At 44.1% G+C, this 18,573-nt stretch overlaps 1 protein-coding gene across 1 annotated transcript in view; it reads left to right on the forward strand.

Annotated features, from left to right (window-relative positions):
- ITIH2 (inter-alpha-trypsin inhibitor heavy chain 2) overlaps positions 1 to 18,573 on the forward strand; it is a 62,044-nt gene that overhangs the window by 41,919 nt on the left and 1,552 nt on the right. The window contains exons 18-20 of the mRNA XM_077472767.1: positions 4,024 to 4,222; positions 6,008 to 6,180; positions 8,467 to 8,578. Coding sequence (XP_077328893.1) covers positions 4,024 to 4,222; positions 6,008 to 6,180; positions 8,467 to 8,578 — 484 coding nt within the window. The remainder of the gene's footprint in view (positions 1 to 4,023; positions 4,223 to 6,007; positions 6,181 to 8,466; positions 8,579 to 18,573) is intronic.

Here is an 18,573-nt window from a genome sequence, read left to right on the forward strand (position 1 = left end):
CAAAATAAAAAATAAAAAGTATTGATCAGTTTAGACCAATATATATTCTTCTACATATTTTTGGTGAAAAAAATCGCAATAAGCGTATATTGATTAGTTTGTGCAAAAGTTAGAGCATCTACAAACTATGGGAAAGAGTTATGGCATTTTTATGGCATTTTTATAATTTTTTTCTTTTTTACTAGTAATGTCGGTGATCTGCGATTTTTAGCGGTACTGCAACATTGCGACGGACAGATCGCACACTTTTGACACTTTTTTGGGACCATTGACAATTATACAGCAATCAGTGCTATAAATATGCTCTGATTACTGTGTAAATGTCACTGGCAGGTAAGGGGTTAACATTAGGGGGTGCTCAAGGGGTTAACTGTGTGATCCCTCAGTGTGTTCTAACTGTGGGGGGATGGGAGTGACTAGGAGAGGATACATATCGTTTTTCCAACTTAGTAAGAACAAACAATATGTTTCCTCTTCCCTGAAAGCACAGGGATTTGTTTGTTTACACGCACAAATCCCCATGCTGGCGCTCGTGCACGTGATCGCGTGTGGCCAGGGTCGATCATGCCTGCTGGCCACGCGCATGGGTTCCCCCGCCCTGTCGCAGGTGCGCTCTCTGGTGGCCGAAAAGTGGAAGGACATCCCCGGATGGGGTTTCGCCCAGGAGAGCCATTCTGCCGCAGTATATCTGTGTGAGCCAATCATGCTGCCCGATGGACCCGAAAAATAGAAAAGGGAGACCTCCCAGCGACTGCTGTCACTTGGCTTTGACAGCTGTTATATAGGCAAGGACGGGGTCACCCAATGACATAACCGAGTGATCCCCTCCCCCGTCTGACATCATAAGATGTTGTGTTCTGAGGGGGTGGGGCCATCCGGTCACAGTATGTGCCCCGCCCTTGCCTATATAAGAGCTGTCAAAGTGAAAAGACAATAATCGCCGGGAGGCCTCCCAAGCAGACAGAGTTTTTTTTTCCTTTTTTATAATTTTCGGGTCCATTGGGCAGTGTGATTGAAGGTGGATTTACATTTTTTTCTGTTTCAATAAAGGAATTTAAAAAACGTTCTCTTGTTTTTTTCACTTTTTGACACTTTTTTTGGTGAATGGGTAGGGGTACAATGTACCCAATACCCATCAACATGGGGGGTGGGACCTGGGGGCCAGCCCCCTTGTTAAAGGGCGCCTCCAGATTACGATAAGGCCTCCACCCGCAGACCCAGGCAACCAATGGCCAGGGGCATCCCTGCATGTTGAGGGCATGCGGCCTGGTATGGTTCAGGAGGGGGGTGCTTGCTCACCCCCCCCCCCCATCCTGACCTGCCAGGCTGCATGCTCGTATAAGGGTCTGGTATGGATTTTGGGGGAGACTCCACACCAATTTTTTTTACATTTTGGTGTGGAGTTCCCCTTAAAAGCCATACTAGACCCAAAGGGCCTGGTATGGACTGGGGGAGGGACCCAATGCCATTTTTTTTATTGATTTTTCATCTATATTGCCAGGAGTCGGCAATACACTACAGCTGCGACCAAGTTTAAATGACATTTTTTCCTTTAGACATGCCATTATTGCTGTGGGATGTTCTATACATCACACATATGCGCCACTTTACAGGCAGACTAAGGGGACCCCCAGGTACAATATTTAAAGGAATATTTCATTTTTATTGTTTCACTTTAAGCATCATTAAATCACTGCTTCTGAAAAAAAACTTTTCTTGTGTTGATACATGTCCCCTAGGGCATTACCCAGAACCCAATACACTTTTTATGACAAAAACTTGTATATAAGCCTTTAAAATTAGGACTTTTAATTTTTCATATTAGTGTCCCATAGACTTTAATAGGATTTGCATGTTTGCTAGAACTTTTTACCTGTTCAAGGTGTTCTGGTGTGAACCGAACTTGGGGGTGTGATCGCCCCATCCCTTATCACAGCGATCGTGCATCCACAGAGTTAAGTATGAATGTTGTTGTTTTTTTTTTATTCCCACGCTCTTCTTTAATTGTTCTCCAACAACAGATTGACAGCTGTTAGGGCTTAAAGCAGAACTATTGGTAAAACTTTTTTTTTCCTTTTTGGTAGAGTATGGGAGGGTTATAACCTCTTTTGGATTTTTTTTTTCGCCATCTTGTCCCATTGGGGAGATTTCCCTTCACATCCTGTCTCATAGCCAAACAGGAAGTGAGAGGAAATCCTTGCAAATTAAGGGAATTTCTTGGGGACTCCCAGGTCACATTTTACCTCTTTTACACTTCTGGGGACAACCCAAAATTTTGGATTTTCTTTTACTTTCACTTTCAATGGTAATAGTAACCGGACACATAGAAAGGGTGAATCTAATAAAAACTGGTAAGCGTTCTAGTCCCTCTCCACGCTAGAAATTTTTTTTCTTTTAGTTATACTTTAATTTTGATGTGGAGAGAGAGGGCTGGTAATGCAACCTGAACCCAAGAGTCCTTCCCAAGCTCAAAAAACACACTGGATGACAAGTACAGGTATTTGCATTGACAACAAGATACAACGATTCTTTCAGTAAATCAACTTTGCAACATTAAAGCGGGAGTCCGCCGGGACTTTTTTTAAAGCCAGCAGCTACAAATACTGCAGCTGCTGACTTTTAAAATAGTGACACCTGTCCAGTGCGCCCGCGATGTCGGCACCCGAAGCCGATCTCTAGATCGTCTCTCTCGGGTGCTGCCGCCGCCATCTTGTGTATGGGAATCAGGAAATGGAGCCTTTCGGCTTCATTTCCCGGTTCCCTACTGCGCATGCGTGAGTCGCGCTGCGCAATAAGGACGGTCCCCGCTGCCTCTGGGATCTGTGTGTTTCCCAGCAGGCAGCGGGGCACTTGCGGAAAGGGGCGGGCACTTGCGGAAAGAGGGTTCCGATGAGCGGAAGGTCCACTTTAGGGTGGACCTCCGCTTTAACAAGTTCAGTATTTCTTTCTTGAAAGCTAAGCTAAGTGTCTATATTTAAAGAGTAAATCAGCAAACAAATTTCTAATTAGTGTTGCTACTATATGTGCATATTTTGCTGTTTGATATCATATAAAGGAGATTTGTCTGGCACAGACCTCTATAAAATAGAGTAGAATATAAAATATACATTTATATAAATATACAATAGTAGTAGCGTAGTTTATCCTAATGTTGGTCTAAAAGAAATTAGAGGTCATTTTGATCCAAAACCTGTATATCAGTTTCACCAAGACTCCTTAGCTATCAAAAAACACCAATGGATTGTACCTGTTGGAAAATAAAACGATTGTTGGCCTATCCAGTTGTAATGCTGTGACACATTGGAGGTCTTGTAGGAATATGGAGACTGAATGTATTTAAGAAAAAAAGGAAAATATCCCATGTGTGGTGGACTTTTCATGGATTCATGGACTGCATACCTCCATCTTATTGTGAGTAGGATGGATCGCATGGATTATTAGGCTTAATGGTCTTCTGGGGGTAGACATAGAATCAGTGGAAGTCTTTTTCCAGCTATGGGACTTCCTTTTGTTCTATTTTGAAAGAGATGAGGGTGAGTGCTACTTACTTAATAGGGATGGGATTTTCATTTGTTCTTATTTTTATTTGATGGTGGACTTTTAAGGCACAATATTAGATCAAAGCATTTTACTAGAATCTTGGGGATCTTGCCAGAGAATGAATGAACCCCTTTGTACTCATCCAAGCATAATGTAATAATTAATAATAATAATTAGAAAATAAAAAAAAACTTTTAATTTTACTTGAACTGGACATTTTGTTAAATTAAATCCACAGAACACTGATATCAGAGGGTAAGGGTTGTAGTTGGGCACCAGTAAGTTGAACTATTTACTTGCTACTTATACCTCTTGGGGATCTACCCAGAGCAATTGGTTCTTCGCTTATGCTACAGCCAAAGCTAAGCCAATAAAGACAGATCACTAATGCATTCTTTGTATGCAAAAAAATCTCTTTGAGAAAAACCGAAACAAGAAAGTCAATAGGATGCAAACTAATACGAGTAATGTTTTCTTCTGCAGGTATTGCGATTAATGGGAAAATAGTTACCGCTAAAAAAGCTAAGGATGGCAAGCTGAACACCTACTTTGGTACTTTTGGCATGTATTTTAGACAGCTAGATATGAAGATTGAAGTAAGCACTGACAAAATAACACTGAAAGATGCATCTTATACCAGAGTGATGCGCTGGTCTGAGTCCAGCAGCCTGGCTTACAAGAGGTGAGTGTAGCTTGAAAATGTTGTATTTATTGACTGATAAAACTTACTGGAGAGATATTAGAAGTTTCCTTAATTCCGTTTACATATAGTAGCTTACAAAGAAGTAATTGTAAATGATTGGTGAGTATAGTTTTGTAAATTAAATTATTTAAGAATATGCTTAAAGTTACCCTGTGAAAATAGAAACGTGGGAAAGAACATTGCAGGCACTATGGGAGGGAGTTACTGAAACTAGTGCACACAGAATCTGGTGCAGCTGTGCATAGTAAGCTTCTAGGCTTTTTCAAAGCTTAAAGTGATATTAAAGGTAATATTTTTTAAAATAACAAACATGTCATACTTACCTGCTCTGTGCAGTGGATTCGCACAGAGCAGCCCCAATCCTCCTCTTCTCGGGTCCCACATCAGCGCTTCTGGTCCCTCCCTCCTGCAGAGTGCCCCCAAAGCAAGCAGCTTGCCATGGGGGCACCCAAGCAGGCTCACTCCTGGACTGCTGCTCTGCGTGTCCATTCAAACTCAGAGCCATGGGTTGGCCCCACCCCTTCTCTCCTCATTGGCTCACTGGCTGGGATTGACAGCAGCGAGAACCAATAGTTCCCAGTGCTGCCAGTGAGGAGGGAGAGTCTTCAGGGAGCCGAGGCTCTCTTGCACATCGTTTGATCGCGATGAGGCTCAGGTAAGTATTAGACAGGGCTGCACAGAGAAAGTAGCATGAAGGTAAAGACCCTTCAGCTTTTAGAACCACTTTATTTGAAGAAACCAATGTTAGAAGCTGAGCAGTGATTTGTCCATCCGCTGGCACCTATTTCTATAATCCCTTCTGGGTCCCTATACCCATACAATGGCCTTGAGTTTAACCTATGGACCAGGGAGGAGGATCAAGTGGAAACAAATTTTATTTAAATTTACCTCGGCCCTATCTGGGCTAGTGGTGTCTATGGTCACCATGATTCAGCTGTTTTTACCCTGGCAAGTGTTGTATTCTTCTGGTTACATTGATACCTTGCTCCCTAGGATGGATTCAAATATATGTACCATGGCTAAAGAACCACCATTTTTTTTTAGTCTGCTGAGACACACAAGGATGAGGGAAGGTTGTACAATATCAAACCATGTAACAAAAGGATGTAGTCACCCTTCAAACATTTTAAAAACTTTCTATAACATACTATAATGTATGCATCTCTACTACTACCTGATAGCAGAGAAAACATCCACCATCACTGGTCTTGCTGACTGGAGCTTAGCACTGCTCTAATCATTCAGATGACCTATTAATGTTACACTGTTTTATGACATGCAGTTATGTTTTTGATTCCTCCATTCTAACTCTACTCATCATCATCAATTTCACTGTTAGAAAACTTACAACCACGTACCATGCTTGTAGATCAACATCAACACCAACTTTTTCCCCATATTGTAATATGAAGTGGAAATGGGGTGACCAGTGGGCTTTTTTCCACCATTTAGATCTACCTACATACTGATTTTTTACTAAGAATTGAACAACAGGTAACTCTTTATTAAAAAATTATAGCAAATTTGGATACATCATATATTGTACATGGTGTGTATGTGTGGTGGTAGATAATTTACAGAAGTGATACCGTTATGATTTCAACATGTATATGGTCTTTATATCAGGGTCTTTTGAGGGCAGCTTCCATTATAGATAGCCTTTTTTCAGATTATTGTTACACTAACTGCAGATTTTTGTTGTTTTCACTATTTGTAATAATATGTATTTTTTACATATTTACTAAACCCGCCTTTTTTTTTTAGGCTCACTGTGTCAGTGAAGAAGGAGAGTAATATTACTATTACCGTAGATGATAACATGACTTTCCTGATAATCTTGCATCGTGTATGGAAGAATCATCCTGTCAACGTAGACTTCCTTGGACTCTACTTTCCTTCTAGCCACTCATTTTCTGATGGGGCACACGGTTTGATAGGTAAGCCATGATGTACTGTATGGGCAGGGCCAATTAAATTACTGGGAATGTAAAGCATAACTGTCTCCATTTGTCAAAGTCGCATTAAAGCCATTTTTATTAAAATAAAAGCAGTTATACTGTCTAAGAGATTTCCTATTGCTTTATGTTGTGTCTATAGGATAGGATTTGAAAACTTCCCAACATTCCACAGCAAAAAAAAAAAAAAAAAAAACCCTAACAGGAGTTGAAAGAGATTTGCGAACATGTGTAATGTACACATTTTACTTTGCTGCATCTTTTATGTGTCTGCGTCATATGAGGTCCTCAGTTGGCAGTGGTTATACTGAGATGATGCCTGCAGCTACCAGAATCACCCCGGTATTAACATATTCAGTCGACGATGCCCTGTACTACAGAAGTGATGAGTGGCTAAACACTCAATCACTCCTGTGGGCGGCATGAGGCGGTACCCCCACCCTGCCATCTGGTCGCAGAGCCCGGCAGCACTCTGACCAGTGGTACTAGACATACAGACAGGAACTGACGTTGTTCCTCCCTCTCTGTGACCTGGGAACCGCAAGTGACAAAGATTTGGTCGCTTCCGGTTCTGCCTCTCTTTTTACCTGGTCGTTAACAGCGGAAAGAAGTCGTTCAGAGTGACAGAGTGATCTGTGTCTGATTGGCATCCCTTGTGATAGGAATAAAGTTAATAAAAAATAAAAAAAGAGACAGTGTAAAAAATAGTTTGGGATAAATTGATTAATAAAATAAAAATTGTAAGCGCCAACCCTCGAGCACATGTAAGTCCCACACGCATATGTAAATGGTGATCGCACGACAGGGGGGTATCGTCCAAAACATCAGAGCAAGAGCAATAATTCTACTGCCAGATCGCCTGCTCTGTAACATTAAACTGGTAACCTTTAAAAATGTTTAAAACTAGCCTATGGAGTATTTTAAGTACCGCAGTTTGGTGAACCTCCACATATGCAATTTTAAAGTGTGACATGTTAGATATCTATTTACTCCGTGTAACATCCGTTTTTAAGTTTTACCAAAAAATAGGTACTATGTTGTGTGTGTGTGTGCAATAAAGTTCATTAAAGCGTATTTTTTGGCCAAAAAAAATTGTGTTTAAAAACTTGCTGCGCAAATACCCTGTGACATAAAAAAAATTGCAAAATCAATCATTTTATTCTATAGGGCCTCTGCTAAACAAATATATATAAAATGTTTTGGTGGTTCTAAGTAATTTTGTGGCAAAAAAAATTGATTTTTACACGTAGAAGTGTAAGAATTGGCCCGGTTAGCCAGTGGTACTTTTATGAAAATGCATGTCATATAGCGTTAAATGGCAGAGATCCTAAAACACAAGAAAAACGTGTCTACAAAACAACACACTGCACAGATGTGAGCCAGCTATAATTACCTGTGTCAAAAAATACTACCTGTTTGTCTCTATCTTGCTTGGAGCAACTGATATATAAGAAGCATGCATATTAGAATGTCATAGTGCCCAATGTGTATAATTATTCCCAGTCACTATGTTTTTAGGGTATTAGGGTACAAACACATGGCCAGAAGAAAATACAGCTAGTATGCAAGATCTTGCTGGCAGAAAGATGTGTAAAAAGTGCTCCGTATGGCTGTAACATTTGAGTAATGTTTACATGTGTACAGCATATCAGTGTAAGTGGCCCGTTTACTAGAAGAAAGGCAGCTTCTCTAGGAAGTCAACCTAGCCCCATTTCATTGCTAAGACTCAGGCAGCTTCTCAAGGAAAGCTGCCTAGCGTCCTCTGTTGCTAGGATGCAGGCAACTATTGCCACCTAGTGTTCACCATTGCTAGGACGCACACAGCTCTTGTACTTCAATAGAGTACATTTGTGCAATATGTATACAAAAGTTAGTACAAAAATGTTTACATGCATACAACAATATGATCCAAATGCAGGACTTCAGAAAGATTTTTCTATTTTTCTTTCTGCACTGAACACGGTGCAAGTTTACTGATCTAAAAATGCTGCGTCTTGCGGCCATGTGTAAAAGCCCTTGAAGTCAGCTGGACAGCCAGAGAACAAGCATTTTCAGAGGTATAGGTAAGCAATAGTAGGCCTCCTGACAATATTTGCTAAGACTTACCTGTATGCAGACATAATCAGCATGTGCCATTGGCACTGGCTTGGAATATTTATTACTGAAGTTGTAAAACTTAAAAGAAAAGGAATATTGCTTTGCATATACTGATATATTGATGATTAAAAAGGGAGTCTAACTGCAAGTAATTTATCTTCATTTATTTAGGCCAGTTTATGAAGGAACCAGAAGTAAGTGTCTATGATGTGCGAGCAGGTACTGATCCAGAGAAACCAATAGCTACCATGAATGTAAAAGGAAATAAGCTGACAGTAACAAGGTTAGTATATATTACAAAAGAAAAAAAAATAGCTACTATGAATGTAAAAGGAAATAAGCTGACAGTAACAATGTTAGTATATATTACACACTGCTCAAAAAAAATTAAAGGAACACTTTTTAATCAGAATATAGCATCAAGTCAATTTAACTCCTGGGATATTGATCTGGTCAGTTAAGTAGCAGAGGGGGCTGTTAATCAGGTTCAGCTGCTTTGGTGTTAATGAAATTAACAACAGGTATACTAGGCAACAATGAGATGACCTCCAAAACAAGAATGGTTTTACAGGTGGAGGCTGTAAGTTTTGCATTTGACTAGGGTCAGTAGCATTAGGGGATATCTGGACCCTATAGAGGTTGCACAGGCATTCCAACTCCTCAAGGATGGCAAGTCAATACATGGCATTGCCAGGAGGTTGGCTGTGTCTCCCAGCACAGTCTCAAGAGAATGGAAGAGATTCCAGGAGACAGGCAGTTACTCTAGGAGAGCTGGACAAGACCTCCAGCAGGCCACTGGTTTAAATGTCTCTGACCAAGCAATCAGAAACAGACTTCATAAGGGTGGCCTGAGGTCCCCATGTCCTCTAGTGGGCCCTGTGCACACTGCCTGGCACTGCTGAGCTGGATTGCCATTTGCCACTGAACACCAGAATTGGCAGGTCCACCACTGGCGCCCTGTCCTTTTCACAGGTGAGAGCAGGTTCACCCTGACCACGTGACAGACGTGAAAGGATCTGGAGAAGCCGTGGAGAACATTATGCTACCTGTAACATCGTCCAGCATGACCAGTTTGGTGGTGTGTCAGAGATGATCTGTGGAGGCATATCCATGGGGGGATGCACAGACCTCTAAAGGCTAGACAAGGGCACCCTGACCGCCATTAGGTATCGGGATGAAATCCTTGGATACATTTTCAGACCCTATGTTGGTGCAGTGGGTCCTGGGTTGCTCCTGGTCCACGGCATTGCCCGGTCTTATGTGGCGAGAGTATGCAGCCATTTTCCAGAGAATGAAGGAATTGATACCATTGAATGGCCCCCACACTTACCTGACCTGAGTCCAATAGAACACCTCTGGGACATTATGTTTCAGTCCATCCGATGCTGCCAGGTTGCACCTCAGTCTAATCAGGAGCTCAATGATGCCCTGGTCCAGATCTGGGAGGAAATACCCCAGGACAGCATCCATTGTCTCATTAGGAGCATGCCCGGATGCTATCAGGCATGCATACAAGCACATGGGGTCCATGCAAAGTACCATTTTGCAATTAAATTCCAGCAAAATTGACTAGCCTGCTGCATCATCTTTTTTCACTTTGAGTTTCGGAGTGTCTTTGAATTCAGCCCTATGTAGATTGATCATTTTCATTTCCATCAAATGATGTGGCATACTTTCGTCCCTAACACATTACTCAGTTCATATCAGTATAGATATCTAGCATATGTTTCCCCATTGAGAACTGGCGTGTTTTCAAAGGGTTCCTTTCATTTTTTTTTTGAACAGTGTATATTATTGAAAAATTAAATACGAAAAACAGTATATAAAATGAATGTGAGGCCAACCATTGGATCCCCTAATGATTTGGCAGATGAGGAAACTTTTATTGACTGATCCCCCATCATTCAAATACAGTGGGGTAAAAAAGTATTTAGTCAGCCACCAATTGTGCAAGTTCTCCCACTTAAAAAGATGAGAGAGGCCTGCAATTGTAATCATAGCTATACCTCAACTATGAGAGACAAATTTTTTAAAGAGTTTATTTGCAAATTATGGTGGAAAATAAGTATTTGGTCAATAGCAAAAGTTAATCTCAATACTTTGTTATATATCCTTTGTTGGCAATGACAGAGGTCAAACCTTTTCTGTAAGGCCGCGTACACACGCGCGGACTGTTCGCCCAACTTTGTCCGTCCAACAGTTTCGGCAAACAGTCCGCTCAAACTTAGCATGGACGGACATGGCCACACACGACGGACGAACAGTTTGCTGAAACCGTGCGCGATGACGTGAACGGCACGTACGACGGGACGAAAAATACGACGTCCTATACACTGCATTATAGCTTTCGGCGTGAAAATCCTTTCTGAGCATGCGCGCAACTTTGTTTGACGAACAAGCCTACACACGAGCGGACTGTTCGCTGAAACAAGGTTTCAGCGGACAGTTTTACGGAATTTACGAAAAACCTTGTCCGTCCAACTGTCCGCTGAAACTGTCCGCTGAAAGCCCACACACGAGCGGACTGTCCGCCCAAACACTGTTCAGCGGACAAAGTTGGACGAACAGTCCGCCCGTGTGTACGCGGCCTAAGTCTTCACAAGGTTGTCACACACTGTTGTTGGTATGTTGGCCTATTCCTCCATGCAGATCTCCTCAGTGATGTTTTGGGTCTGGCGCTGGACAACATGGTCTTTCAACTCCCTCCAAAGGTTTTCTATGGGGTTGAGTTCTGGAGGCTGGCTAGGCCACTCCAGGACCTTGAAAATGCTTCTTACAAAGCCACTCCTTCATTGCCCGGGGGTGTGTTTGGGATCATTGTGATGCTGAAAGACCCAGCCACGTTTCATCTTCAATGCCCTTGATGATGGGAGGAGGTTTGCACTCAAAATCTCACGATACATGGCCCCATTCATTCTTTCATGTACACGGATCAGTCGTCCTGTTCCCTTTGCAGAAAAACAGCCCCAAAGCATGATGTTGCCACCCCCATGCTTCACAGTGGGTATGGCATTCTTTGGTTGCAACTCAGCATTCTCTCTCCTCCAAACACGACAAGTTGTGTTTCTAACAAACATTTCTACTTTAGTTTCATCTGACCATATGACATTCTCCCAATCCTCTTCTGGATCATCCAAATGCTCTCTAGCAAACCTCAGATGGGCCCGGACATGCACTGGCTTAAGCAGGGGGACACGTCTGGCACTGCAGGATCTGAGTCCCTGGCGGCATAGTGTGTTACTGATGGTAGCCTTTGTTACATTGGTCCCAGCTCTGCATGTCATTCACTAGGTCCCCCAGTGTGGTTCTGGGATTTTTGCTCACCGTTCTTGTGATCATTTTGACCCCACGGGGTGAGATCTCGCACAGAGCCCCAGATCGAGGGAGAATATCAGTGGTCTTGTATGTCTTCCATTTTCTAATTATTGCTCCCACAGTTAATTTCTTCACACCAAGCTGCTTGCCTATTGCAGATTCAGTCTTCCCAGCCTGGTGCAGATCTACAATTTTGTTTCTGGTGTCCTTCGACAGCTCTTTGGTCTTCACCATAGTGGAGTTTGGAGTGTAACTGTTTGAGGTTGAGGTTGTTATACTGATAACAAGTTCAAACGGGTGTCATTAATACAGGTAATGAGTGGAGGACAGAGGAGCCTCCTAAAGAAGAAGATACAGGTCTGTGAGAGCCAGAAATCTTGCTTGTTTGTAGGTGACCAAATACTTATTTTCCACCATAATTTGCAAATAAATTCTTTCAAAAATCAGACAATGCAATTGTCAGGATGTATTTCCACGTAGTTGAGGTGTACCTATAATGACAACTACAGGCCTCTCTCATCTTTTTAAGTGGGAGAACTTGTACAATTGGTGGCTGCCTAAATACTTATTTGCCACACTGTAAATGCTGCTGGGAAAGAACCTCAGCGATACATGTAAAGTGGAGGGGCTGCGGAATGGGACCACGGGTCTCATGTTACAACCTAAAGAAGGGTGCAATTATTCTTTAAATGCATGTACACCCTAAAGCACCATACACACTATCAGATTTTCTGAAGATTTTTGTCTTCAGATTTACTAAAACCATATAATATGAGGTCATACCTTAAAAGTTTCAATTTGTATGCAATCAGGCCAGCCCTTGCACTACATTGTTTTGGTAAATCTGAAGACAAAAATCAGCAGAAAATCTGTTTGGGGCTTAACAATGAACTTTTATTTGCATCTTTTTGGTTAACCACTAGAGATCCGCGCTATAGCCAAATGACGGCTACAGCGCAGACCTCCTTTGAGGGGACTACGTCTATTGACGTCGTCCCGTGCACGAGCGGCCTGTGCGCCCCCTGAGGGGCACGTGCGGCGCGCTCTGTGATCGGCATCATGGATCCGAGAAAGGGGTCGATTCCGACCCCTTACCACATGATCAGCTGTCAGCCAATGACAGCTGATCATGTGATACAACGGAGCCGGTAATCGGCTATTATTCCTCCTCGCGCTGACAGCACGAGGAGAAAAAAAAAAGAGCCGATCACTGGCGGCCGTAATCGGGACATCAGTCCCGATCACGGCCAGCTTACCAGTGCCCACCTGCCCCCCTCAGGAATAAATAAGTGCCCCCCGTAAGTGCCACCCAGCAGTGCCCACAGTGCCACCCACAATCTGCCTCAACGGTGCTGCACCCCAGTGCCACATATCCGTGCCCATCAGTGCCACCTATCAGTGCCCATCTATCAGTGGTACCTATCAGTGCCCCTTAGTGCCACCCATCCGTGCCATCTTATCTGTGCCCATCTTTGCCCATCAGTACTGCCTTATCTGTGCCGCCTTAACTATGCCTATCAGTGCCCACCAGTGCAGCCTATCAGTGCGCCTCATCAGCGCACTTCAATGAAGTCGAAAAATGACCTGTTTGCAAAAAATTTTATAACAAACTATTAAACATGATTTTTTTTTTTATTCTACATCTTTTTTTGTTTGTTTAGCAAAAAATAAAACTCCCAGATGTAATTAAATACCACCAAAAGAAATCTCTATTTGTGGGAAAAAAATTATAAAAAATTTCATTTGGGTACAGTGTTGTAGGACCGCGCAATTGTCATTCAAAGTGCATCAGCGCTGAAAATTGGTCTGGGCAGGAGGGGGGTTTAAGTGCCCAGTAAGCAAGTGGTTAAAGTATACCATTGAAAGCGATTTAGGTCTGTTTGCCAAAAAACTAAAAAATTACCTGTTAATCACATCAGAAATTCAGAGCAGTCTTGTGTTCAGTAATTAGCCCTTATGTTCAGACAACAGAAGGATTAGCCTTTATTATGTTTTGCAGAGATGGGAGAGTAGGTGGGGCTGAGTAGTTTGGCAAACTGGACAGGGCTCACAACATATGAATATATATATATATATATATATATATATATATATATATATATATATATAGCCCTGGCACTTTATGAAATATGTCCTTTGCATTCCTTTGTGGTAAAATGCGCACGGTCTGCAATGATAGGGCACACATGCATTCACGCACCTCTTCAACAATCCCCCAGCTGTCTGATCACTCAGACATCATTGGATGTAAAGTTGAACTAAACTGTATCTGGGCATCAAAAGCTAAAAATGTTTTTTTAATATTCAGAGCAAACTCACCCATCCATGTCTCCATGTTTTATTTTGTTTGCAAATCACTCCCTAGCATTTCTAGCCACGGCCGTCTTGAATAAGGGCAGACGCTTCGTGTGGCATTTACTTCCTGGAATCCACTTGCCTTTAGCTCAGGCACACACGTGCTTAGATGATAAAAGCCCTCCCCCAGAAGGGGAAGAAAATGCCCATGAAGATTCCGGGGATGTATGACATAATTTCGGCCTATGCAAGAAACCAATTGAACAAAACGTAACAAAAAAATGTTAGAACAACTAAATAGAATATCTTCCTATCTCTTAACTAATGCTAGTTGCACAGAGAGTTAGTTCCACTTTAAGGGCAAAGTTTACATACATATCCATGATCTCTACAATTAAGCACGTGGGAGGAGACAAGCTGAAGCCAACCTTTCACATATCGGGACTGGGCTGACTAATTTAATGCAGTTTCCTCTCTCATACTCAGTTTCAGTGGGCCAGGCAAGCCCTAACTGGATATCACCGTAAAAGCATTGGATTTCTTACATGGTGGCGCTTGGAGCAGTGCTCTGTGGATTGTTTAGGGTTGCAGTGCAAAATTTCAAATGGTTATTCTTTGATTTCCCTCCTCATATACACACTTAGCCACATTCCTGCCAGATTTACGGGGAGATGCACAGTTGCCATAGCAAAACTCTCCCAAGCTGTGCCTCACTTTTGCGTATTCCCAAAAAAAAAAATAGGATTTTTTGTACTCACCGTAAAATCCTTTTCTCTGTAATTCACCAACCGACACAGCTCCTCTCTAACAAAATGGGTTGTCAGCCCTATCATTGGAGATACTAGGCAAAGTTGTAACACAACATTTCAGAACTTTCAGTTCTGCCCAGGGGGCGGTCCCTAGGCAACAATCCCCACAGCCTGCCCTAGCAGACTCAGTACGTCAACAAGCAGTATAACGTAAAGAGAAAAAGGAGGGGCGGGTGCTGTGTCGGTCGGTGAATTACAGATAAAAGGATTTTACGGCGAGTATACAAAAATCCTATTTTCTCCTATATTCACCGATCGACACAGCTCCTCTCTGTAACAAAATGGGTCGTCCCCAAGCAGTGCCAAACGAGGGGTGGGAAAAACTGCATAAAAACTTCATCCACCATGGCAAGTGGGAACTAGTGAAACTAAACCCACAAAAAACAGCAGTGTGTGGAAAAACACCACCATATAACCGGGTATCTTCAACAGGAGTGATCCCCAAGACCACAACATTGCGGAAGAAATGCAACAGTGCATACACATAACAGTACTGCATTTTTATCAAAAAAACAGGAAAAACAAGCTTGCATATCCAATTGCAACTACCCGGCCGCCTGCAAAACTTTGTGGCCAAAACAGGCATAAGCCGTTGCACTGACATCTACCTTGTAGAACTTGGTAAACGTATGGACAGGCGAGCAGGTCGCCACCTTACACACCTGAGCGACCGACGCTTGGTGTCGGAAGGCCCAAGACATTCCGATTGCTCTTGTAGAGTGGGCTGTGACTGGAAAGAGGGGCACCTGCCCCTTCAAGGCATAGGCTTGTACTACAATCTGTCTGATCCACCTGGAAATGGTGGCCGACGAGACCGCCATACCCTTCTTTGGACCAGCCACCAAAACAAACAGGGAGTCTGACTTCCAAAAGGGAGCCGTGGCAGATAAATACACCTTCAGAGCCCTAACCACATCGAGAGCATGAAGGGCCACCTCTTTGGATCCGTCAGGGCTTTCTTGGATGCCTGGTCAGCAGACCAGCATTTTAGCCAAATTAGGTGCCTCAGTACCACAGCTGACACTGAAGCCCTGGATAACAGAGGGAGAGTATCCAGGGCCGGGTCACAGACGTACTTAAGGCCTTGCACTAGTTGGTCTGCTAGTTCCACGCAGACAGGGGAGGCATGTTGCTCTCCCAATTCGCGGTGCAAAAGTTTTGCCCACTCAGTCAGTGTCTGCGACACCAGTGCGGATGCCAGTACAGGTCGCACGGCTGACCCCACAACCGTAAACAAGGAACGAGCCAGCACCTCGGCCTTCCTGTCCGTGGGATCCTTGAATGCAGGAGTCCCCTCAACCGGGATAGTCGTACTTTATTTAACCTGGACACTGGGGGGGTCCACGACCGGAGGAGCCGACCACTTTTTTTAGAAGGCTTTCCTCAAAGGGGTAATGCACCACCATGTATTTGGGGACCGCAAAGGTCCGTTGCAGGTGACCCCATTCCTTGTAAATGAACTTATCAAAATAAGTCAGATACAAGAACACCTTAGGTCAGGGATATGCAATTAGTGGACCTCTAGCTGTTGCAGAACTCCAAGTCCCATGAGGCATAGAAAGACTCTGACAGCCACAACCATGACACCCAGAGGCAGAGGCATGATGGGACTTGTAGTTTTGCAACAGCTGGAGGTAAGCTAATTGCATATCACTGCCTTAGGTGAACGTGCTGGCTTGCGGGACCCAAAAGGGACCGGTACATCAGCAGAGGGATCCGCTGGCCCCTGAGGGTATCACGCACAGCTGTGATAAGTGCTCCAACTAGCGCTTTGTCGCGCATGGACCCGGATGGGGACTCATCCTCCCTGTCCGAACGGTCCTGGTCAGCGTCATCTGACAAGACAGAGCAGGGATCACCGGCCTCAGCAGGACCCGAGTCTGCGTCAGAGCTGTCCCCAGAGGAAAGGGGGGGGGGCAGGGGCCGCTTTTTAGCACCTTTCCTTCCCACGTACCGCCTCTATCTTGGCAACAAACGAATTGAGGACTGCCGTAAGGGTGTCCATAGTGACCCGGTTGCAATTGCCTGGATTTCGGGGGAAGAAACACCAGTTTCTGAAGCCATGCTGACCCTACCCTGTCTGCCACCCGAAGGGGACTTAACTCTAACCCGCTGGACTCACCACCCTAGGCAGTTCCACGCTGTATTACCGCAGCGCCTGATGATCCCCAGCTCTCCCAGATGCAGAGATAGCAAAACTGTGTCGGTGGCCGGCCAGTCGCACGATCGGTGAGCGATCTGACACGTGTCCAGAATCACAGGAGAAACCTCCCAGCGCTCTGTGATGACCAAACAGGAAGCTGAGGGCACAGGGGCTGCTGCTAGAGCACAAAAAAACGTGGTCGGCTGCAAGAAAATGGCCGCCAGTGTTCTAATAAAAAATCAGTAGGAAAATGGCCGCTTGAAGCCAGAAGCATGTCTGACCCGTGCCCATTCTTAAAATGGCCGCCGAACAGCGCTATGAGGGACTAGAGAGAACATGTGGCAGACACAGTGCTGCACCAACACAGGGCAGACTACACAGGCATCCAGCGGGACTAAGCTGCAAGACCCAGGCACCCAGTACAGCTAAACCCCCAGGTGAGAGCCCAGGCACACACACACCGCTCAGCACATGTACAGCCCCCCCGTGAGGGGGGGGAAGGAGGGGATTTAGGGACAGGGGAGAGAAGAGAGGGGGGCCCCCCCCGAATCGACCTCCCAGTGAATGCCCAGCTGCTCCACCCTGCCAAGGCAGGGAGAGCTGTACTTACTAGTCCTGAAGAGCTGGGGGACATTCCATGGTAGTCAACTCCTGATCAGTACAGGGAAGACTACTGGCCCAGCATTCTGTGACACAGACATCAGTAGCCCGGTCATATGTATGCCCTGGAGCATAAAGCTCAGCAGCCATCTCTGCAGCTGAGGTATGTCGTGACCTGCCGAGCCGAAGCAGCGACCTGCACACGCCCGTGGCCAGACTGGGGAGACTACAAGGATAAGTGAACCAGCCTGTCACCCAGCCGGCTGTTGATAGAAGATCACGGGATCATTCATCTTGCGCAAAAAGCCAAGCTTCTGCATCAAAAAACTGAGTCCGCTAGGGCAGGCTGTGGGGGTTGTAGCCTAGAGACCTCCCCCTGGGTGGAACTGAAAGTTCTGAAGTGTTGTGTTACAACTTTGCCTAGTATCTCCAGTGATAGGGCTAACAACCCATTTTGTTACAGAGAGGAGCTGTGCCGGTCGGTGAATATAAGAGAAATATATTTTTCATTTATATAAAAAAGGTTGCCCATTACGTTTCCCAACATTAGACAGCCCAGTTATAGTAATGAATAGGATTATTCCACACATACAGAAGTGAGGGCCTGGTCAAGAGTTTCCAGTAGTCACTCCGCAGCTCTCCATGTTCTTTACTGTGGTGATTTGGCAGGAGCATGGCGAGCATACTATAAGAATTTGGGTGGGACTTAAAGGTAACTATTGAAAAGTAGTCATGCAGCAAAATAGTGCATAACCTAGTGCTATTCTTTATTGACTAAAGCAGATTCTCTCAACCTTTTCACACAGAGGAACCCTTGAAATAACCTTCCTGCCTCAGGGAACCCTACTAAAAAGTTACTATACTACAGCTCATGGTACATTAGTGTGATGGAGTAATGCACCGAAATGTGGGCAGCCTAAAATTATTGTAGCCATTGGGAATAATCCCCAGTTTACAGATCACAAAAAAGATCAGTGTTAACAGTGGGAACCTATACGAGGAGAAATTGGTCATTGCTCAAGGAACCCCTAGCAACCTCTGGAGGAACCCTAGGGTGCCACAAAACCCTGGAAGAAAGTGATTCTTATTTCTAGAAAACCGATATGTGGAATTATG

The sequence above is a fragment of the Lithobates pipiens genome, unplaced genomic scaffold (assembly GCF_037356315.1).
Source record: "Lithobates pipiens isolate NorthernLeopardFrog02 unplaced genomic scaffold, aLitPip1_a1.2 Scaffold_8, whole genome shotgun sequence".
Classification (NCBI taxonomy): domain Eukaryota; kingdom Metazoa; phylum Chordata; class Amphibia; order Anura; family Ranidae; genus Lithobates; species Lithobates pipiens.